General features: G+C 43.0%; 1 protein-coding gene and 1 non-coding gene across 2 annotated transcripts; both read left to right on the top strand.

The window, feature by feature from the left end:
• Window positions 1-833: 833 nt before the first annotated feature.
• Window positions 834-2018, top strand: LOC141134733 (uncharacterized). The gene has a single exon (XM_073624169.1). It carries the CDS (start codon window positions 1052-1054, stop codon window positions 1628-1630), a length of 579 nt encoding a protein of 192 aa, XP_073480270.1. The 5' UTR covers window positions 834-1051; the 3' UTR covers window positions 1631-2018.
• Window positions 2019-6736: 4718 nt separating this feature from the next.
• Window positions 6737-6810, top strand: TRNAT-AGU (transfer RNA threonine (anticodon AGU)). Its single transcript has one exon. It is a non-coding gene; the product is annotated as a tRNA-Thr (tRNA).
• The last annotated feature ends 18312 nt before the right edge of the window (window positions 6811-25122 follow it).

Genomic DNA, 25122 nt, shown 5'->3' with positions numbered 1-25122 from the left:
CTGTATAGCCCTCCTGCATGGTTCCTGGGTTCTCCTACTCTTATCACTCACTTCCTGTCTCGGTGACAACATTTGTCAGAATTAAAAAAGAAAACAAAGGAACATCTCCCAAATGAGGCATTAGGCAGCAGTTGTAATCTGACAACATTTCTAACCCTTTACCATTCAAACATAAAAAAAAAACAAATAAAAATGGTTGGATGACACATCTGATAAACTTCTGAAGTTATTTTCATTAATTTATATATTTTTTCTTTTGTACTTGCAAGTGCATTGGTCTTTGCAAACAATTATGCCCCGTACACACGGTCGGATTTTCAGACGGAAAATGTGTGATAGGACCTTGTTGTCGGAAATTCTGACCGTGTGTTGGCTCCATCACACATTTTCCATCGGATTTTCTGACACACAAAGTTTGAGAGCAGGCTATAAAATTTTCCTACAACAAAATCCGTTGTTGGAATTTCTGATCGTGTGTACACAAATCCGACGGACAAAGTGCCACGCATGCTCAGAATAAATAAAGAGATGAAAGCTATTGGCTACTGCCCCGTTTATAGTCCCGACGTACGTGTTTTACGCCACCGCGTTCGGAATGATGGGATATTCCGACAACTTTGTGTGACCGTGTGTATGCAAGACAAGTTTGAGCCAACATCCGTCGGAAAAAATCCTAGGAATGTCCGATCAATGTCCGACCGTGTGGACGGGGCATTACAATGTTGTTTCATGCCCTTGTACAATTCAATAGTTGACGTCTCTATCAATTAAAATGCTCCTTTAAAATAAAGTTGTTTCTGTTTTGAATGCTGTGCTAACAACATCACTTCCTGTGCTGCTGTCAGCTTCGACACTGTCACAATGGGTTATAGAGGAATCTTCCAACGTAGTACGGAACTAGAGAGCAACCAGGAAATTCCTTTCTTGGGTTCGGCCAGGGAAGAGATCTTGTGTATATATACGGTAATGGAGCTTACTAGGAATATGCAACGCTACAGACATCAGAACAGACAGATTTCAGAAGAAATAGATAAGGTCTACATCTGCAAATATGGGTGCCCTCCTCAGCAGCCTTTACCAAACTCTTATGAGCTTCTCTGGCACCAAGGCTCGGATCCTGATGTTGGGTCTAGACGCTGCTGGAAAGACCACCATCCTCTACAAACTGAAGTTAAATGAGACAGTATGTACAATCCCAACTATCGGATTCAATGTTGAGACTGTGGAGCCAATCCATAATGTGACCTTTACTGTCTGGGATGTAGCCGGTCAGGGAAATATTGCTAACCTGTGGAGACATTACTATGCCAATACAGATGGGTTGATTTTTGTGGTGGACAGTGCTGATCCAGAGAGGTTTGATGAAGCCAGGACAGCACTCAGTGCTATGCTGGAAGATGATGAAATGAGAGGTGTGCCCTTCTTGGTGATGGCCAATAAGCAAGATCTTCCAGGTGCCAGGAAACCTATGGAGCTGTCGGAAGAGTTGGGACTGGCAAAGACAAAAGGACATCAGTGGCACATCCAGGGGTGCTGTGCAACCAATGGCGAAGGACTGCTGGAGGGGCTGGAGGTCTTCACCAACTTTGTGAAGCAGTTTCAGAAGAACAAGTCTTGCCAAGAGGGCTAAATTCATGTCTATCCATATTATCTTGTCTTTTCTTGTCTAAGGAACTGGAAGAGTGTACAGCATTATTACACTGTTATCAACTTGTTCTTCACAAGCCAAGGAGCGGAGGAACCGTACAAGCCAAAGATTTTCACACTAGTCATCCAGCTTCCCTGTTGTCTCTACCATGTAAGACTACCAAAGGAAAGGTTTTGTGACTTCTGACTATCTGGTACTGTGGAAAACCCAATTTAAAGGACTGGTTGTAGGTTCTAAAACAAATTGTAGTTCAAAAATGTAAAAATTAGTGATTTCACTGACAGATTTGACATTAGAGGGTCTTACTGAGTAAGTAGAAAATTATTTCTGCTATATTTGCAAGTAAAAGTTATGTTTATTGTTTTAGATATTTTATTTATACACTGTATTTCAATAAATATATATTTTTAATTAAAACAAGATATTTCTTGAGCAAATATTTGCTGTATTATCCATCCCTACTCCACTACTTTTTTCGGGCTCCATGTCTGACAGGCATACCAGAGCTGCATTAGCCATTTAACAGAGTGTTACCAGGGTCTGCTGTTAAAATTGTTAGACCTGCACACAGGTACTAGGCCAATTTAGTCAGTAGCCAAATAACCTTTTGGCATATCTTTGGAATGACAAGTACAATGAGAACATACAAACTCCATGCAGATTGTGTCCTGGCCTATATTTGAACCATTGCCGCAAACCATTGTCCTCCCCCCTGTTTAATTATTTCAAGTGTCAAAATAACACGGAGTGGAGACTACCTAAATGTATGCTGTCTTGTAGAATAGCAATGAAAGGAAAATTATGGCAAGTATTTGGTAACAACTTTTCCATAATCTTTTTAGCTGATGACTACACCTCTGCCAGGATACATGTTAAAAAAAAAACTTCCGTTATTTGGAGCTATTACTATGCTTTATCAGTGATCTTGTGGTAGCACATCTGACTCCAGGTCACATAGTTGTGTGTTCGATTCATGTTGGGGTCTGTAAAGCATTTGAAAGCAAACAGGTCCATTGTGCAATGTCTTATCTCACCATAGAAGAGATATTGTCAACAAATATGATGTATACTATATTACCAAAAGTATTGGGATGCCTACCTTTACATGCACATGAACGTTAATGGCGTCTTAGTCCATAGGGTTCAATATTAAGTTGGCCCACCCTTTGCAGCTATAACAGCTTCAACGCTTCTGGGAAAGTTGTCTACAAGGTTTAGGAGTGTGTCTATGGGAATGTTTGACCATTCTTCCAGAAGCTCATTTGTGAGGTCAGGCACTGATGTTGGACAAGAATCTCCACTCTGATGTTGGACAAGAGTTTACACTCTCATTCAGCCCAAAGGTGTTCTATCTGGTTGAGGTCAGGACTCTATGCAGGCCAGTCAAGTTCCATCACCCTAAACGCGCTCATCCATGTCTTTATGGACCTTACTTTGTGCACTGGTCCAAATCATTTGGTGGAGGGGAGATTATGGTGAGGGGTTGTTTTTCAGGGGTTGGGCTTTGCCCCTTAGTTCCAGTGAAGGGAACTCTTAAGATGTCAGCATACCAAGACATTTTGGACAATTTCATGCTCCCAACTTGATGGGAACAGTTTAGGGATGACCCCTTCATGTTCCAACATGAGTGCGCACCAGTGCACAAAGCAAGATCCGTAAAGACATGGATGAGTGAGTTTGGGGTGGAGGAACTTGACTGGCCTGCACAGAGTCCTGACCTCAACCCGATAGAACACCTTTTGAATGAATTACATCAGAGACTGCGAGCCAGGCCTTCTTGCCCACATCAGTGCCTGACCTCACAAATGCTCTTCTAAAAGAATGGTCAAACATTCCCATAGACACACTCCTAAACCTTGTGGACAGCCTTCCCAGAAGAGTTGAAGCTGTTATAGCTGGAAAGGGTGGGCCAACTCAATATTGAACTCTACGGACTAAGACTGGAATGCCATTAAAGTTCATGTGCCTATAAAGGCAGGCGCCCCTATACTTTTGGTAATATAGAGTACGTCTTAAAGTGGTTGTAAACCCTTACAAATATGCAGTGAAGGGATTATCCGCAGGTAATACACAGCGATGAAACAAATCCTTCTGCATAAGCTGTACCTGTTTATCTGCAGCCCTTTTCTACATTCATTCAAAGTGTTGAATTTTAAAGTTTGTCTGAGAGTTCAGAAAAAAAGGGGGTGGAGAGCTGAAGTTACACACTGCAGAGCTCAGTTGGAGGTCCCTCCCCTGTCCCTCCCCTGTGTTTTGTTGGCTATGATGTCAACCGGGAGGGTCCTTTTGCTATTACACAAATGTGTCAATGACAATTGTTGCCTATGTGCCTGTTCACACCACCATGCAATGGTGACTTCCATAAAAATGATGTAAACATGCATCAATGTACTTGTTTTTTTTGTTTATGAGCCCTTAACCACTTCCTGCCCGGCCTATAGTCAATGACGGCCGGGCGGCACCGTTCTACATCTAGGTGGATGTCATATGATGTCTTCCCCAGAACGTGCCTCACGTGACCCCCACAGGCCACCGCACACAGCGAATGACAGATCAGTGTACTGGCCCGCTGCCAGTACCATGTGATCACTGTTGCCAATCACAGCAGATCACATGACAATTGTACACAATGGATTGCTTCCATTCATGGCATTCATTGTGCATTATTGTGTGAATGATCACAGTGACCACATGGTACAGAAACAGTCCTCAGCCAATCTGTACCATATGGTTAGCTGTGGCCAATCACAGCTAATCACAATAGTAAACACTGAATAAATCAATTTCATTCAGTAAGAATGTTGGTTTTTCACTGTTTTAAGCAATCATTGCGTGCAAAAAAAATACTGATCACCTCCCCAGAGTAGTAGTACAGTATTGCCATGGTAACACTGTGTTGCTCTGGTAACAGTATGTAAAAAAAATTGTAAAAAAAAAAAAAAAAGAAAATGGAATTTTTTTTTTCACATACTGTCACCAGTCAGTGTTCTTAATCACTGCCACACCAGTTATATGATGACACTGTACTGTACTGGTGACAGTATGTAAAAAAAAACAAAATATTTTTGTAATTTCTTAATTTTCCAAAAAATTGTGGCAAAAAAATTACAAAAAAAAACTTGCCATGCCTCTTACTAAATACCTTGGACTGTCTACTTTCCAAAAAGGGGTCATTTGGGGGGTATTTGTACTGTCCTGACATTTCTGGGCCTCAAGAAATAGGCCGACAGTACATCAGGATTGATTGATTTTCAGATATATACCATTGTTTGTGGACTCTATAACTTTCCTACAGACTAAATAATATACACTGATTTGGGCTTTTTTCACCAAAGAAAGGTAACAGAATACATTTTGGTGTTTTTTCATTTTTTTTTTTTAGCAAAAAAAATTAAAACCCCAGTGGCAATTAAATTCCACCAAAAGAAAGCTCTTTTTGTGTGAAATAAATTATACAAATTTCATATAGGTAAAGTGTTGCATAACCGTGCAGTTGTCATTCTAATTATGACAATTGGCCTGGGCAGGAAGGGGGTGAAAGTGCCTGTTATTGAAGTGGTTAAAGTGACACTAAAGACTTTTTTTTCTTTAAAAACATGTCATACTTACCTGCTTTGTGAAATTAATTTGCACAGAGCAGCCCCGATCCTTCTCTTCTCAGGTCCCTCTTCAGTGCTCCTGGCCCCTCCCTCCTGTTGAGTGCCCCCACAGCAAGCAGCTTGCTATGGGGGCACCCAAGCCGAGCCGCAGCTCCCTGATCCGTGGTTCGGCCCCACCCCCTCTCTCTCCGGATTAGCTAACTGACTTTGATTGACAACAGCGGGAGCCAATGGCACTGCTGCTGCGTCTCAGCCAATCAGGAGGGAGAGTCCCGGGTGGCCGAAGCACTCGTGGACATCGCTGGACAGATAAGTGTTAGGGGGGCTGCTGCACACAGAAGGTTTTTTATCGTAGTACATAGAATCCATTAAGATAAAAAAACCTTCTGCCTTTACAACGACTTTAACCACATGTGGACTGTCTCACGCACATATACTGCGGCAGGGCAGCCGCTTTGTGCCAGATCCCATACCTAGTACGGGATCTGACACTTCCGGGTCTGGGGCACACACGTGCCGCCGGTGTGACCCTCTCCCGCTGTGAGTGGACACAGCGGGAGCCAATCAGTAGGTCTGGCAGACGCGATATCTGGCAGACTCGCCAATCATTCGGGAGACAGGCAAAATGTAGTCTGCCTATGAAAACAAAATCGCTGTTCTGTGAGAGGGGAATGTACTGATCCTATGTTTCTGCTAAGCAGAAACACAGATCTTTACCTTCCCCCAGTCAAAGCACCTCCTCCACTGTTAGCAAGCACTCCCTAGGATCACATTTAACCCTTTGATCACCCCTGATGTTAACCCCTTTCTTGCCATTGTCATTAGTACAGTAACAGTGCATATTTTTTTAGCACTGATTACTGTAATAATGTGACTGGTCCCCACAAAAGGTCAAAAGTGTCGAATAGGTGTCCGATTTGTCCACTGCAATATCGCTGTCCCACTAAAAGTCGCTGATTGCCACCTTTACTAGTAATAAAAAAGAAAAGAAAAAAAGAAAGAAAAATAGACGTTATAACTTTTGTGCAAACCAATCAATATATGCTTATTGTGATTTTTTTTTTACCAAAAATATGTAGAAGAATACATATTGGCCTAAATTAATGACGAAAATTTTTAAAAATATTATTTTTTTTCAAAATTATCGCTCTTTTTTTGTTTATAGCGCAAAAAACCCCCCAAAAAATGCAGAGGTGATCAAATACCACCACAAGCTCTATTTGTGGGAAAAAAAGGACATCAATTTTATTTGGGTACAAAGTCGCATGACCGCGCAATTGTCAGTTAAAATAACGCAGTGCCATATCGCAAAAGATGAAGGTGGTTAGAGCTGAAGTGGTTAAAGTATCTAAATCCAATACAGAAATGTTATATATTTCAATATATGATCACAGATATTTTTTACAAAATATGTATACACACATGTTAAAAAAGAATAAAAATAGAGATTACTTAGGCAGAGATAAGCAATAACATCCCACCAGTGCAGGGCGCTGTGGCTTAGTTGGTTAAAGCGCCTGTCTAGTAAACAGGAGATCCTGAGTTCGAATCTCAGCAGTGCCTGCCTTTTCTTAAAGAGTTAATTCCACTACAGTAAAATGGGCTTTACAGTTATAAAGTGTTGGTAGATAAAAAACAAACTGTGCAGCTATAAACAATATCTAAAAATGTGCCTGTTACTGTTGTAGGTTGTTTTCACCCCTCGTCCACAACGTAACCTGCAGTTTACACAGTGCACTGTTTATGAGTATGTAAAGGAGTGTTGACTACATTATTAGGCCCCATTCACACCTGAGTATTTTGTAGCTTGAAGCCTGAAGCTACAAAACGCTTGAGGGGAAAAAATCCATTATTCTCTATGGCGATGGTTCACATCTCCACTCCAAGTCGCCAGAAGCCCAACGCCTGAAGCTCAAACAAGTTCTGGACCCTTTTTTGTCGCTCAAATCGGGCAGATTTGGGCGTTTTTGGAGCATATTCACCCAGGAAGCAGATGACAAAATCTAAAAACGTAGCAACAAATGATGAAACAGATGATCATTTTTCCTATTGGCTAATGAAAAAACACCAAAGTTCAAAAAAGGCCGGAAAATGCTGCATGGAAACGCGCAAATACGCGTGACAAAACGCCTGAAAAACGCTAAAAAACACTACACTCAGGTGTGAATGCGGCCTAACTGAGCTCTGCTGTACAGAAGACTGCAAAGGGGGTTGATTTAGACTCCATTCACATTGTACGACTCCTAAGTTGCGCCAACTTTGGAGTGCAAACTTTGGATGGCTGACACTTCGGCCATAAATGTGGTTAGCACTTCATGGGTGAGTGGAGCTAAACTAGTAGTTATCATCATAGAGTCTTAAATGTATGGAGTCACTCCGATCAAGCGTTCCCATGCTCCACCCATGTGAGAGGAATGAGGAGAGTTGAATATCCACGTGCACCCTTGATCACGCTGATACTTTTGGATGCTGTTATCTTCAACGTCTTTAGTATCTATTTGTAATTCCTTACATGCTCCAATTAAATTGATTCCACAGTCGGAACGTATTTGTTTGACTGGTCCCCTGATTGCGAAGAATCTTCTGAGGGCGTTTATAAAACTGGATGTATCCATTGATTCTATGACCTCAATGTGTATGGCCCGTGTACTCATACAGGTGAAAAGCACCGTCCATCATTGGCAGCCAGCTTGCCCATCCCTCGTTTTACGTGAGATGTTCATCCATGGTCCAAAAGCATCAAGTCCTATGTGAGTAAATGGGAATTCTGTGCTAAGTCTGTCTGGTGGCAAGTAGGGATGAGCTTCGTGTTCGAGTCGAACCCATGTTCGACTCGAACATCGGCTGTTCGATCGTTCGCCGAATTGCGAACGTTATGGGCCGTTCGCGCTAAATTCGTGTGGCGCGTCACGGCCCATAATTCACTGCGGCATCGCAGTGCATTGCTGGCTGATGATTGGCCAAGCATGCACTATGACCCGCATGCTTGGCCAATCACAGCGCCGTCAGTAGAGAGAGCTGTAATTGGCCAAAGCCAGGGTGGCTTTGGCCAATTATGGCTCAGGGGATTTAGTACACACCCCACACTATATAAGGCCGCCTGCACGGCGGCCCTGTGTAGTGTGTGTTCCGGTGTGCTGAGAGATAGAGAGAGAGAGAGAGAGAGACAGTGTCATTTGATTTGAGTTAGATAGATTAGGCAGAACAGTCAGTCAGTTAGCTGCACTTACAGTGTATTGTGTATATATATGCATCCCAGGTGTTGCATATATATATATACACTGTATTCAGTTTAGCTAGATCCGTTCCTGTTATCTTCTATCTAGACTATTTACATTTAATGCAGTGCGTCCTGCTCACAGTGTTCAGCTAGATCCGTTCCTGCTATTTACATTTAGTGCAGTGCGTCCTGCTCACAGTGTTCAGCTAGATCCGTTCCTGTTATCTTCTAGACTATTTACATTTAGTGCAGTGCGTCCTGCTCACAGTGTTCAGCTAGATCCGTTCCTGCAATTTACATTTAGTGCAGTGCGTCCTGCTCACAGTGTTCAGCTAGATCCGTTCCTGCTATTTACATTTAGTGCAGTGCGTCCTGCTCACAGTGTTCAGCTAGATCCGTTCCTGCTATTTACATTTAGTGCAGTGCGTCCTGCTCACAGTGTTCAGCTAGATCCGTTCCTGCTATTTACATTTAGTGCAGTGCGTCCTGCTCACAGTGTTCAGCTAGATCCGTTCCTGTTATCTTCTAGACTATTTACATTTAGTGCAGTGCGTCCTGCTCACAGTGTTCAGCTAGATCCGTTCCTGCAATTTACATTTAGTGCAGTGCGTCCTGCTCACAGTGTTCAGCTAGATCCGTTCCTGCTATTTACATTTAGTGCAGTGCGTCCTGCTCACAGTGTTCAGCTAGAGCCGTTCCTGCTATTTACATTTAGTGCAGTGCGTCCTGCTCACAGTGTTCAGCTAGATCCGTTCCTGTTATCTTCTAGACTATTTACATTTAGTGCAGTGCGTCCTGCTCACAGTGTTCAGCTAGATCCGTTCCTGCTATTTACATTTAGTGCAGGGGCATGTAATTACAATTCTTGATCTAATATTTCACAGCAGGGCCCTGTGAGGGCTTACAGTGTTGTGGCCACAGCAACACCTAAGGCCCAAATTTCTGCTGAGTATATAGGGCAGGACCCTACTTTCAAACATCTAACTTACAAACGACTCCTACTTGCAAACGGAAGGAGACAACAGGAAGTGAGATGAAATCTACCCCTAGGAAGGGAAATTCTCTCCTGTAAGAGTTAATATGGGAAAACAATTTCTCCTTTCCACTGATGCTTTCCAATCCTTGTTCCACAAAAAAACCCAAATTTTCAAAAAACATTTTTCATTGGGACAAAAAAGTGAGGTGAAATCTTCTGAAGAGGAGGAAAGACAGCAAAACAAATGTCACAGGGGTGATAACCCTTCCCTATGTTTTCCAAAAAGCTTAGAAAAGATTTTTTGGCTGGAGCTAAACACGTTAAAAATGTTCAAAATTACAAACAGATTCTACTTAACAACAAACCTACAGTCCCTGTCTTGTTTGCACCGCCTGTATACTGCTGTTCAGAGTATATAGGGCCTGGTGGCCCCACACCTTTCCTTATTTTAATTTGGGTGCGGGGTTCCCCTTAATATCCATACAAGACCCAAAGGGCCTGGTAATGGACTGGGGGGTACCCATGCCGTTTGTCTCACTGATTTTCATCCATATTGCCATGACCCGACATGACATTAAACCCGCAAGCAGTTTTAAATGAGATTTTTTCCTTTAAAAATGACATTTGGTGCAGGGACTGTTCTAAACATGGGAAACACGCGTCACTTTACAGGCATACTATAGACACCCCCCAGGTACGATATTTAAAGGAATATTTCACTTTTTTTTTTTTACTTTAAGCATCATTAAAATCACTGCTCCCGAAAAAACGGCCGTTTTTAAAAGTTTTTTTTGCATTGATACATGTCCCCTGGGGTAGGACCCGGGTCCCCAAACCCTTTTTAGGACAATACCATGCAAATTAGCCTTTAAAATGAGCACTTTTGATTTCGAACGTTCGAGTCCCATAGACGTCAATGGGGTTCTAACGTTCGTGCGAACTTTCGGTCCGTTCGCGGGTTCTGGTGCGAACCGAACCGGGGGGTGTTCGGCTCATCCCTAGTGGCAAGTCCGTCATCCTTTGTTCTTGGCTTTTCCCCCCTCAACATGCGGCACCTAAAACACTTGTGCAGGGCCGATCCTAGGGTCACAGACGCCTGGGTGCAGAAATATTTCTGGCGCCCCCACATGGGCGTGGTCATCTTACCAACTCCTCCCCTTTACAAATGATTCTATGGCAATGACTCAAATACAGAGCTGCTCCCCTAAGAAGTCTTTGTTACCCTGAAATTCTCCCATGATCTCTTAACAATAAAGAAAATACAGGAAGAGAGAACACTAATGAGACCTGGAGGGGAGTCTCTCTGATGCACACAGAGAGGGCTTCTGTTAGAAAGAGTCCCCAGACATAATACAGGATACGGTCAAAGACTGCAGACATGATAGAAGAGATGGTCAGAGACTGCAGACATGATAGAAGAGATGGTCAGAGACTGCAGACATGATACAGGAGATGATCAGAGACTGCAGACATGGTACAGGAGATGATCAGAGACTGCAGACATAGTACAGGAGATGGTCAGAGACTGCAGACATAGTACAGGAGATGGTCAGAGACTGCAGACATGATACAGGAGATGATCAGAGACTGCAGAAATAGTACAGGAGATGGTCAGAGACTGCAGACATAGCACAGGAGATGATCAGAGACTGCAGACACGGTACAGGAGATGATCAGAGACTGCAGACATAGTACAGGAGATGATCAGAGACTGCAGACATAGTACAGGAGATGATCAGAGACTGCAGACATAATACAGGAGATGATCAGAGACTGCAGACATGGTACAGGAGATGGTCAGAGACTGTAGACATAGTACAGGAGATGATCAGAGACTGCAGACATGGTACAGGAGATGATCAGAGACTGCAGACATGGTACAGGAGATGGTCAGAGACTGCAGACATAGTACAGGAGATGGTCAGAGACTGCAGACATGATACAAAAGATGGTCAGAGACTGCAGACATAGTACAGGAGATGGTCAGAGACTTCAGACATGATACAAGAGATGGTCAGAGACTGCAGATATAGTACAGGAGATGGTCAGAGACTGCAGACATGGTACAGGAGATGGTCAGAGACTGTAGACATAGTACAGGAGATGATCAGAGACTGCAGACATGGTACAGGAGATCATCAGAGACTGCAGACATGGTACAGGAGATGACCAGAGACTGTAGACATAGTACAGGAGATGATCAGAGACTGCAGACATGGTACAGGAGATGGTCAGAGACTGCAGACATAGTACAGAAGCTGGTCAGAGATTGCAGACATGATACAAGAGATGGTCAGAGACTGCAGACATAGTACAGGAGATGATCAGAGACTGCAGACATGGTACAGGAGATGATCAGAGACTGCAGACATGGTACAGGAGATGATCAGAGACTGTAGACATGATACAAGAGACAGTCAGAGACTGCAGACATAGTACAGGAGATGGTCAGAGACTGCAGACATGGTACAGGAGATGATCAGAGACTGCAGAGATAGTACAGGAGATGATCAGAGACTGTAGACATGATAGAAGAGACAGTCATAGACTGCAAACATAGTACAGGAGATGGTCAGAGACTGCAGACATGGTACAGGAGATGATCAGAGACTGCAGACATGGTACAGGAGATGGTCAGAGACTGTAGACACGATACAAGAGATGGTCAGAGACTGCAGACATGATACAGGAGATGGTCAGAGACTGCAGACATGATGCAAGAGATGGTCAGAGACTGCAGACATGATACAAGAGATGGTCAGAGACTGCAGACATGATACAAGAGAAGGTCAGAGACTGAAGACATGATACAAGAGAAGGTCAGAGACTGCAGACATGATACAGGAGATGGTCAGAGACTGCAGACATGATACAACAGAAGGTCAAAGACTGAAGACATGATACAAGAGAAGGTCAGAGACTGCAGACATTATACAAGAGATGGTCAGAGACTGCAGATATAATACAGGAGATGGTCAGAGACTGCAAGTCCTATGGACGTTAGTAGATAATGGCCGATCGGCCTTCTCACCTGACCCAGCGATGGTTCCTCTGATCAGGACTCGGCTCACTCTGAATTGCCTGTGGCGACTCCGCTGGGTAGCACCCAGATCTGTATTCTGGCATTGACTCCATTCCTTTCTCCGCCAGGGATGGCGCTGGGCTGTGTGTCTTTCCCTCTGGTGGCGCAGGGCAGTGGGGTTTCCTCTCTGATGGTGTTCCCTCAGCACTTTCCTCTCCCTCTGGAGTCCTGGGTGTACTTCCCTGAAAGCTTTCCCAGGCTCCTGTATCTCTCTCTCTCCCATTCAGCTGAGCCTGCTGTGTGGGCTGCAGTTTCCATGTTACAGTGGGGCTGCCAGTCCTCGGGACTACATGTCCCACAATCCCTCTTCTCTGCTGCTTTTTCTATTCTAATTTTTCCCTGGCTGATATGAAGGCGGGGGAAGAAACATAGTGGGAGGCTGTGCTGGCCAGCGCCGCTCACTAGTATAGCAGTGCATGTGCGGAGGAGAGGGAGGGGAAGGGGCGAAAGAAGAGCCCGCAGCTGCAGTGACGTCACTAGGGTTGGTGTCACCAGGTGCGGTATAACATGGTGTCACCCCCCTTCCACCAACTTTAGTCGCCCCTCAGTACAGACCCCCTCCACTAAGTATAGACCCCCCTTCGTCAGTGCAGGCCCCCCACTAAGTATAAATCCCTCTCTCAGTACAGACCCCCCCAGGATAAACCACCCCCCCTCCATTAGTAGACCCCCACCAGGACAACCCCCCCTCCATTAGTACAGATCCCCCAGGACAAAGCCCCCTCCATTAGTACAGACCCCCCACAGGACAAACCCCCCTTCATTAGTACAGACCCCCCAAGACAACCCCCCTCCATTAGTACAGACCCCCAGGACAAACCCCCCCTCCATTAGTACAGACCCCCCACCAGGACAAACCCCCCTCCATTAGTACAGACCCCCCCAGGACACCCCCCCTCCATTAGTACAGACCCCCCCCGGACACCCCCCCTCCATTAGTACAGACCCCCCCAGGACAAATCCCCTCTCCATTAGTACAGACCCCCCAGGACAAATCCCCCCTCCATTAGTACAGACCCCCCCAGGACAAATCCCCTCTCCATTAGTACAGACCCCCCAGGAGAAACCCCCCTCCATTAGTACGGACCCCCCCAGGACAAATCCCCCCTCCATTAGTACAGACCCCCCCAGGACAAATCCCTTCTCCATTAGTACAGACCCCCCCAGGAGAAACCCCCCTCCATTAGTACAGACCCCCCAGGATAAATCACCCATTCATTAGTACAGACCCCCCAGGACAACCCCCCTTCATTAGTACAGACCCCCCCCAGGACAACACCCCTCCATTAGTACAGACCCCCAGGACAAATCCCTCTATTAGTACAGACCCCCCAGGACAAACCCCTCCCCTCCATTAGTACAGACCCCCCAGGACAACTCCCCCTCCATTAGTACAGACCCCCAGGACAACCCCCCCATTAGTACAGACCCCCCCAGGACAACCCCCCCATTAGTACAGACCCCCAGGACAAACCCCTCCCCTCCATTAGTACAGACCCCCCAGGACAAACCCCTGCCCTCCATTAGTACAGACCCCCCAGGACAACTCCCCCTCCATTAGTACAGACCCCCCAGGACAACCCCCCCATTAGTACAGACCCCCCCAGGACCCCCCTCATTAGTACAGACCCCCCAGGACAAACCCCTCCCCTCCATTAGTACAGACCCCCCAGGACAACCCCCTCCCCTCCATTAGTACAGACCCCCCAGGACAAACCCCTCCCCTCCATTGGTACAGACCCCCAGGGACAAACCTCCCTCTATCAGTACAGACCCCCCCAGGACAACCCCCCCTATTAGTACAGACCCTCCCAGGACAACCCCCCCATTAGTACAGACCCCCAGGGACAAACCTCCCTCTATCAGTACAGACCCTCCAGGACAACCCCCCTATTAGTACAGACCCCCCCAGGACAACCCCCCCATTAGTACAGACCCCCAGGGACAAACCTCCCTCCATCAGTACAGACACATTAACACCCGGGCGGCAGCTAGAGAGGACAGTGTGCAGCCGCGCTGCCCGAGTGAAGAGCAGATCGAGACAGCTAGGCAGCAGCTTAGGCGGGAGTGAGAGACAGAGCGGAGGAGAGTGGAGAGAACCTGTGTCAGGCTGCAGGCACAGGCCGCCCCTCCCCAGCGAAGTCACTGCGCGGCTGGTCTCTCTCAACACAGAGACCAGCCGCTCCGATCTCCGGCGGCTGCTCTCCTCTGACAGGAGGAGGAGGGAGGGGGGACGGGCTCTAGCAGTGTAAAGCACAGCAGCGCGGCCGCTCCGCGGCGGTGACCTGCTGCGGACAGAGCTACTTCTGCACACCGAGGGGAGGAGGAGGAAGGAGGGGAGCACTCTGGCTCTTCAGCACCCCCACCTCTCTGGCGCCTGGGTGCACTGCACCCCGTGCACCCGCCTGGGATCGGCCCTGCACTTGTGGAGAATTCTGGCTAAGCACTTCTTGGTGCTAATGATCCAAAGTCTGCTGCCTCAGTTTTTATAATGGCACTTTGCATACACTCCAGAATGTTATAAAGAATGATCAGATGATTTGCACTTAATTGCAAAGTTCCTCTGCCATGAAAATGAACTTAATCCCAAAAATAACATTTCCACTGAAGTCCTGCCACAAAAGGACCAGCTGACATCATGTCAGTGATTCTCTCATTAAGGCTCCATTCACACTAGCGCGTTTTTTGATGCATTTTGCATTTTGCAGAAATGCATGGGAATTTTTTAACATGGGTTCCTATGGAACATGTTCACATCAATGCTTTTTTGTATCTCTGCGTTTTTGGAAAGGGTCGGGGACTTTTTTTCATGCAAAAAGCAGCGTTTTGCATGTAATGGATTTCAATGGACAAGCATCAAAAACGCAAGTGCACCGTTTTTGCAACGTTTTTGCAGCGTTTTTGGTGCGTTTTTGGTGCGTTTTTGCCGTTTTTTTTTTTTTTGTAATTTTTTTTTAAGACTGTAAAAAAAAAAAAAAAACGCAAAACGCAAATCGCGGCAAAAACGCGGCAAAAACGCGGCAAAAACGCTACAAAAACGCTACAAAAACGCTGCTCAAAAACGTGCCAAGCATGAAAAAAAAACCTCCAAAAACGCTCAAAAGCAACATGCATAGGTGTGAATCGAGCCTAACACAGGTGTCAGAACAAGAACTTAATAGATAGAAGGAAAGCATTACAATGGGGGCTCGTGGCCTGGATTTGTGCTAAGGCTGCAAAGGTTTCTGGTGTCCAGGAGGACTTGAGGGCGTGCACCCTTCCTATCTGGGCCAGAAATAGTCAGTGTATGTCTGTTGCAAAGGAGCTGGCTGGATATGCTTCTCATTTGAAGAGCGCTTGGGGGATGGAGTTTCTGATCTTTACTCAGATTTTAGTCTCAAAAGTTTTGGGTTCAGTAAGAGAGAGATGCGGGCATTTGCTGTGTTTGGTTTGCACTTCCTGCATGCTCTACATATTGAATCTGAAAAGAGGGAAAAGGCAGAATTAGAAAGAGATTTACTGAAGGAGCAGCTTGCAGTGGCATCCAAGTGTTTGGAAGAAACTGCAAGCAAGGCAAAAGATTTAGAAAGGAAGGTAATCAAAGTTAAACCTGCAGTGGCTTCGAAGTGTGTTCAAACCCCTGTAGGCCGAACTGATTTGAATGAGCGATGTGCAGCCCTCATGACCAAGTCTAATGATGCCCTAACAAAGGACAAATGCCTGAAGCCTGTAAGCAGAAGTAGGACATGTGCCATTGTTACTTCTCATAACCGGGAAGCAGAGGATTTGATCAGCTCAAATGACAGAGCTGATTCAGATACAAGGAAGGCAAGGCCTATGAGCTCCAGGAAACACATGCGGATTGATTTACTTAACGTGGGGGTCCCCAGAGAGGAAATAGATGGGATTCCTACACCAGCATTGTTTAGGAAGTGGAAGCAAATGGTTGAGAATGGTAGATTCAGTCACATTAAGTGTTTCTGTTGCCATAAAATGGGGCATTTTGCAAAAATGTGCCATGCTGTGAAGACTGGACAACAGCAGGCCTGTGTGCTTCCCAGTTCAGCACGGAGAGACAGGCAAGTTTATTCGTTACGTTGGAAGTCAATGCCTTTCCGTGAAAGTGTTTCAAGGCAACAGTGGGCAACCTACAATAGTTTTGCAGTTAGAAATGGGCAGATAGAGAAATGTGAGCAGTGAGCTATGTTTTTGGCACAGTTGGAAGGAACATATAATCTGCTTTGTCTTACTCTTTTCAGGTATTGAGCATCGAGAGGTGGAGCAGGTAGAGCAGATGACCATGCTGGATGGGAGGAGGCAGACCAGAAGAGAGCCCTACGGAAGATGCACATGATTTCCTGATGATGGCTGAATTGGAGTGGACTTTCATCTGAGCATTTCCTTATGACCAAAGGACAAGAGACTTTCACCTGGGACTTTCTTTACAAACTGCTAAAAGACATTGTTAACTCTGCTCAAAAGTAATGTTGCAGCCTTCCAGGGACAAAACAAAAGTCTGACCGCCCAGATGGGGGTCGAAAGGGAATTTTTTCCTCCCATTTACAATATGGGGGGTTTATTTCGCCCTTTCCTGGACAAAAGGCTTTAAGAAGTTTACTATATTATTCTATAAAGTCAATAGGTGTTATGTGTTGCTATGGCCATTTGTATAGCGACTTTATTCAATAATATAGAGTTAGGATTAGTAACAGCATATGTTTACAGAGGCCCTTCCCCCACTAGTGCTATGTAAATAACTGGGACAGGATGTACTTTGCAGGAAGTCGGTGTATGCAGGAAATGGGTGGGAGGGGCTTGGGGAGCGTTTGTAAGAAACATGTGTTTGGACAACAGAGAGGTTTTGGGAGGACAAAGAGGAAGACATGGATGCGAGGAGCTCGATAACTTTGGAGACGCTTTTGTGAGTTGGACTCTGAGCAAGGAACTATGAAGGACACCTTGACCCCTAAGTTGAGTAACTGTTTAGTTTACTTAATGTGTACATATTGTACATGCTTATATTTGTAGGCATATTTTGTAAGCTAGAAGTTGTGTTGTATTGTGCATCCTACCGTTTGTATGTGCAGATTTTTCCCTGTTTAGTAAAGCATTGATACACTTCAGAAGTCTAAGCTTCCTTGGTTTTACCACAAGAACTTAATAGATAAACGGAAAGCATTACACAGTGTTGACAAGGACAAGGCTGGAAATAACTCTGTAATGCTGACTGAGTTAGAATAATAGACTGGAAGCTTTAAAAGGAGGGTGGTGCTTGAAATCATTGTTCTTCCTCTGTTAACCATGGTTACCTGCAAGGAAACACGTGCAGTCATCATTGCTTTGCACAAAAAGGGATTCACAGGCAAGGATATTGCTGCTACTAAGATTGCACCTAAATCAACTGTTTATCGGATCATTGAGAACTTCAAGGAGAGAGGTTCAATTGTTGTGAAGAAAGCTTCAGGGTGCCCAAAAAAATCCAGCAACCTCCAGGACCGTCTCCTATAGTTGATTCAGCTGCAGGATCGGGGCACCGCCAGTGCAGAGCTTGCTCAGGAATGGCAGCAGGCAGGTATGAGGGCATCTTCACGCACAGTGAGGTGAAGACTTTTGGAGGATGGCCTGGTGTCAAGAAGGGCAGCAAAGAAGCCACTTCTTTCCAGGAAAAACATTAGGGACAGACTAATATTCTCCAAAGGGTACAGTGATTGGACTACTGAGGACTGGGGTAAAGTAATTTTCTCTGATGAATCCCCTTTACCATTGTTTGGGGCATCCAGGAAAAAACCTTGTCCGGAGAAGAAAAGGTGAGCGCTACCATCAGTCTTGTATCATGCCAACAGTAAAGCATCCTGGGACCATTCATGTGTGGGGTTGCTTCTTAGCCAAGAGAGTGGTCTCACTCACAATTCTGCTTAAGAACAAAGGTATGAATAAAGGATAGTACAAAAACTTCCTCCGAGAACAACTTCTCCCAACCACCCAAGAACAGTTTGGTGAGGAACAATGCCTTACCCAGCATGATGGAATAACTTGCTATAAGGCAAAAGTGATAGCCAAGTGGTTTACACTTGACACATGACAATTTTGGGTCAATGATCAGGAAACTCCTCAGACCTTAATCTCATTGAGAACTTGTGGTCTATCCTCAAGAGGCAGGTGAACAAAAAAAAAACCACAAATTCTTACAAACTCCAAGCATTGATAATACAGAAATGGGCTGTCATCAGTGAGGATCTGGCCCAAAAGTTGATTGACAGCATAGCAGGGGAAATTGCAGAGGTCTTGAAAAAGAAGGGTCAGGGGTGCATGGGCGGAGCCTAGCGGAGCAGACATGCATTGTTAGAGCTCCGCACCGCTGAGGAGAGAAGAGAAGGACAAAGCGGAGCCTGCAGGCTCAAAAGGTATCCATTTGAACCTTTATGCCCCAGGGAACAAACTGTGAAAGTTTGGGCAGGAAATATGGTACTGGGAGGAAGCCGTGGCAGAAATAAAAATCACCTCACAAAGAGCTCACAGGCACTCACTGCAACTAAAGCAGCTCCAGTCACCTCACAATATACAGCATCAGGGCGCTCTCACAGACAGAAAATGTCACAGCAAGACTCTCCATTTGAGTCAGATACAGAACAATTCCTCTCACAAACTTCTCCACAAGCCTCCTCAGCATCCCCAGTAATATTATTAAAATTTGAAAAGATGCTTCATAAGGCTTTAAAACAAACCTCAGACCAAATAACAAACAGCCTAACCAAAGAAATAAGAGAGCTGGGAAACCGCACAGCAGCCTTAGAAATAAAAATGGATGAAATTGAAATTACAACCCAAGAAAATATAACAGAATTGGAACAATTAAAAGAAGAGAATTTAATACTTCAAACTAAGCTCGAAGATTACGAAAATAGAGCCAGACGTTCAAACTTGCGCATAAGGGGAATACCTGAAACTGTGACAGACCTGCAATCTACTATTACTGCTCTATTACAAGAACTAAAGCCAGATATCCCTATTGAACGTTTAGAACTGGACAAAGTACACAGAGCCCTCACAGCCAAAAAGAAAGATGGACCCCCACGTGATATAATCACAAAATTTCATTATTACAGAACGAAAGAACAAATACTAATTGCTGCAAGAGAAAAAAAGGAACTTAATTTTCAAGGACACAATTATCTGACCTATCCCAACTTACTATTACTAAAAGACGATCCATGAAACCCCAACTAATGGAACTGCAACGCCACAACATTATGTATCAATGGGGCTTCCCCTTTTCAGTCAGATTTAACTACCAAGGTACAATTTACAGAAGCAGATCAGCAGATGAACTACAACAAACCCTTTTAAAATTAAATCTGACAGAACCCACAAGCAGCAACTCTCCCACACGCAGAAGAATGGCATCATCTTCACCTTCAGGCAGCACCCAGAAAATTTCAGAACAAAATGGGAATCATCATTCTCACAAAAGAGGCCGTTATGCCACATCATCCATGGACCAAGAAGATTCAATGGACTGACATCCTAATCCCTGATATCTCTTCATTTATTATACTAAGAGATGGTTCTCTATAAAAAACCTGTATTTATAACTGAATGTAACTGCATTCTGATAGTCACACACTGTGTGGGATCATGTTACATTCCAGTTATATTTCTTATTACTTCTGATTCATATGGCCTTAGAATATATAAGTGAAATAAGGAAATTCTGGTTCAGTTATATATTTTCAGGTAATAACAATAGATTTATTACTTTTTAGGACAAATATGTTCAATAATCCAGAAGTAATGGAAGCTTTTTCTTTCTTTTCTTAAAACAAATATATTATTACCTAACTAGTTCCTAGAACTATGTTTTTGTTTATTCTAATCTGAAGCAATACAACCTCAATTTTATGAGTTAACATATCTAAACAGTTACATATGAATAAAATATGTAATTGTTTACTCTAAAAGGGTTAAAATCCCAAAATAATTCAAACTATCTTCATCAATACCAAAGTTATTAACAGTACCTTTCTAACTGAATTATTTAGCCTAGGGCAAGACTAACCATATACAACCACACTGGAATAAATAATTTCAACAAAAACTATATTCTGCACTCCAATTAATGAATCATCATTTTGATGTCTTTTGACATAGCACTTCTCTCCTGTAAGCGGAAGATCCGTGTACCCCCATTAGCCCTCCTCATTCTCCCAACCATATTATGTGGGAGTGTGACGAAGGCACTTATTCCCCTGAGAGAGATATTTATTCTCTTTCACGGGTAAATTGTGATTACTTGCAAAAAATAATTTATACAATGTATCATCTAATCTCATATGTTTTTTGTTTACTCTTTACTCCAGAATTCACTGGTTTCTTTTCTATCTTTTCATCTCTTCAGTCCACACAGGTTGATCTGCGCAGTCAGCTCTGCATAACAAAAAGTAAGTCAAAACTATTTGATCTGTTGCCATGGCACCACTGAATATACTTTCCCTGAATGTTCAGGGAATAAATGTCCCTCAAAAAAGGACCAAAGCCTTCCGTACTTTCCATAACAAGAAGGCTCACATAGTATGCCTCCAAGAAACACACTTCACCAAAGATTCTACTCCAAAATATATTTCTCCTTTTTATCAACAAATTTACATGGCTTCTGCCTGTACCAAACAAAGGGGTACTCTAATTGCATTTCACCGATCCACACCATTCACCTTATCATCAGAAATTAAAGACCCAGAAGGTAGATACCTGATACTCATGGGTTATATAATGGATACAGCAATCACGGTGATTTCCTACTATGCTCCTAACAAACAACCTACACCATTCCTCTCACATATATTACAAGTGATTAATACACACAAAATAGGAACAGTGATAATGTGCGGGGATTCGAACCAGGTCCTCCTCCCATTTCTAGATAAATCACCTTTTACACCATCCAAAATAACCTCTAGATTACCTTTTTCTCAACTTCTTTCCAAATACAATCTGGTAGATTCGTGGAGAGAAAGTAACCCAATGAAAAAGAAATTCACTTATTTCTCACACCCTCATCAAACCTTCACCAGAATAGATCATATTTTTCTAACAATAGGAATGATACCAGAAATTATTGCATCAGATATAATTCCGATTCCGTGGTCTGACCATAATGCAGTATACACTACTATAGCCTCAGCCATACCAAAAGCGCATGACCCAACGTGGTACTTACCGGACATAATGCTCAAACACCCACTACATCAGATGGCCATTGAACAAGCTTTAAAGGAATACATATCAATTAATAATACAACAGACATTTCCCCAATAACACTGTGGGAAGCTCATAAGCCTGTCTTGCGTGGTACAATACAAAGACAAATGGGACTATTTAAACGGGAACGCAAAAATCTAGCAAAAAAACTAGAACTCAATTTTAATGCAGCCTACATATCATTCCAAGATAATCCATCTCAGAGTACAAAATCTCATCTGGAAAAATCTAGATTGGAATACGATCTATTTCTCACTGAGTCAGTTGATAAATCCCTCAAACGCTCCAAACACAATTTCTACATGAATACAAACAAACCAGGTACATATTTGGCTCGGGCATTAAATTCAACTAACAAATCTTTCAAACCAATACGTTTGATATTATCAAAAAATGTTTATACTTGTAATCCAGTTAAAATAGTCCATAAATTTCACTCACATCTCGCAACTTTATACAAGACAAACAATGAATTTAATCCTACAGAGGCTGAATCCTTTTTCTCAAAAATAACCTTACCTGAGTTGTCCCAGAATCAAAAAAGCAGTTTGGATGAGCCTATAACTATATATGAAGTTGCTAACGCCATAAAAGACCTAAAACTTAACAAAAGACCAGGCCCAGACGGCTACTCGGCTTTATACTATAAAACATTCTCAGAAATACTCTCTCCCATTCTCACTGAAACTTTTAACAAACTTCTAGAAGGACATTCTTTTCGGCAAGAAACACTAATGGCAATTGTTTGTATGATCCCAAAACCCCTTTCTGATGATACTTCCTGTGTGAATTGTCGGCCTATCTCTCTGTTAAACCTTGATATTAAATTATTAGCAAAAATAATAGCAAAACGCCTCAATAGCATTATAGGAAAATTAATACATAGAGATCAAGTAGGCTTCATGCCAAATAGACAGGCAGGCGATAATATACGCAGGGCAGTGTTTTTGGCACATATTGCTAAAAAACGGAAAATCCCTTTATGTTTTCTATCTCTCGATATTAAGAGGGCATTTGACACAGTATCCTGGCAATATATGCAATGTTCATTACAAAAATGGGGTTTTGGACCCCACTTTTTAACATGGATCAAAGCATTATATAATAAACCCAAAGCCTATATAAAATATGCTGGATACAAATCTGATGCCTTTAATATCGAAAGAGGTACCCGACAGGGTTGCCCATTATCTCCCTTATTATTTGCCCTTATACTCGAACCCATGGCCCAATACATCAGAACAAACCAAACTATAACTGGCATTGAAGTAGGAGGTATTACACACAAATTATGTATATTTGCAGACGATATATTACTTTTTCTATCATCACCACAGGTCTCTGGTCCTAACTTAATACCAGCTCTTGATGGATTTGCAGCCCTATCCGGCCTTATGATTAATCCTAAGAAATGCCTAGTGCTTAATATTTCGCTCACAAACATGGAATTGATCCCGGCTAGGGCTGCACTCCCATTCACATGGGCAGAAAAATCAATCCCATATCTTGGAATTCATTTAACAGCTTCTCATTCTGACTTATTCTCAACCAATTAACCTCCTGTATTAAGACAGATCACAAATCTAATAAAACAATGGTCGCAACTTCCTTTATCCTGGATAGGGAAGATTAATGCAATCAAAATGACTATTCTACCCAAATTGCTTTATCTATTCAGAGTCCTCCCTATTCCAATTCCTTCCTATTTTTTGAGAATAGTACAAAAAAGAGCAACTTCGTTTATATGGGGCTCTTCTAAACCACGTATACCTATACACACACTACATCTTCCCAAAAATAAAGGAGGCCTGGGATACCCTAATTTTACTAACTACTACAGAGCAGCACATTTGGCCAGTCTGTCCAAATACCATGCAAAACAGGAAATCCCATTATGGGTATTTATAGAGGCTTCAGAAAATTACCCTCTATTAATATCAAACTTGTTATGGCTTGATCCTAAAGACCGCTTTAAATTTCATAATCCCATAACTAAACACTTCTTATCTCTCTGGGATAAACTAAAAACCAAATATCAGTTACAATCTCCACACAATCCTCTCCTTTCTTTTATCAGAAATCCGGCCTTTTATCCGGCTTGGATCTACCCAAATTCTTTTAAAGCTTGGACAACATCAGGCATTCAGACACTAAATGACTTCATAGCATCTAAATCATTCCATTCATTCCCATCGCTTAGAGAAAAATATGATCTACCAAACTCTGAGATATTTAGATATCTCCAAATCAAAAATTTCTATACACCATTCCTAAAGGGGGATACACCATTATCCCAATTATCCATTTTTGAATCAATCTGTACAAAAGATCCATTTGCTAAAGGTACAATTTCATCACTTTATAATCAATTATATGGAGTAGTAAATCTTAATAGACCCTCTTACGTTCAGAGGTGGGAGGAGGACCTGGGACGAACTTTAGAAGACACGGACTGGTCTAACATATGGCTCACATCTAAGTCATCTTCACCCAACATCTTAGCACTGGAGACAAATTATAAAGTCCTAACTCGCTGGTACCTTGTACCTGCTAGAGTGGCAAAATATTCACCTAATACCTCAGCTCTTTGTTTTCGAGGATGCCCAGAAATAGGCACACATTTACACATATGGTGGACGTGCCCAGTAATCCAAACCTTCTGGAAGGAAGTCTTCGTGATTGCATCTAAAATATTTAAAAAAATAATACAACCAGATCCATATATAACTTTACTTAATCTAAAACCGGAATGGTTAACACTCTCTCAATTCAAACTTATGATCCAACTAATAACGGCTGCAAAACAAACAGTGGCCAAGGCATGGAAATCTCCTACATTGGTACTAGCAGAAACAATTCACAGAATGAATAATACAATGTCCCATGCTAAGATGGTAGCCATCGATCAAAATCAAATTCCAAAATTTGAAAAACTTTGGCATCCTTGGATAAAACAACAGTTCCTGTCAAATTTCAATGACTCTGTCCTGTTGCCATGGTAACAGATTAAATGACTTACAGAGACACCCATTCTAAGGCTTTAAAGAGAACTAAAAAGAATAATAAACTGACGAGCGGGACAACCTTGTGGACCATACCTCTGCCTTTCTACCCTTTTTCTTCTTTCTCTTTCCTTTTCTCCACCTTACGATTAAAGCTCATTATCAGAATTTATTTGACCTATATACACTCTACCTGTAAACAATATGTATAGTAGGTATAAATCATTTAAATACCTACAAAAGTAACTAAGGAAATGATATATATCTTTAATTTAGGTTTACGTGAACCCAAGGTTTAATATTTGAAATTTCATGATATTTACCTATATAATCCCTACTGTAAAACAATGAGCTTACTTT

Source organism: Aquarana catesbeiana, linkage group LG03 (assembly GCF_042186555.1).
Source record: "Aquarana catesbeiana isolate 2022-GZ linkage group LG03, ASM4218655v1, whole genome shotgun sequence".
Taxonomy (NCBI): Eukaryota; Metazoa; Chordata; class Amphibia; order Anura; family Ranidae; genus Aquarana; species Aquarana catesbeiana.
This window is presented reverse-complemented; position numbering and strand designations above follow the sequence as displayed.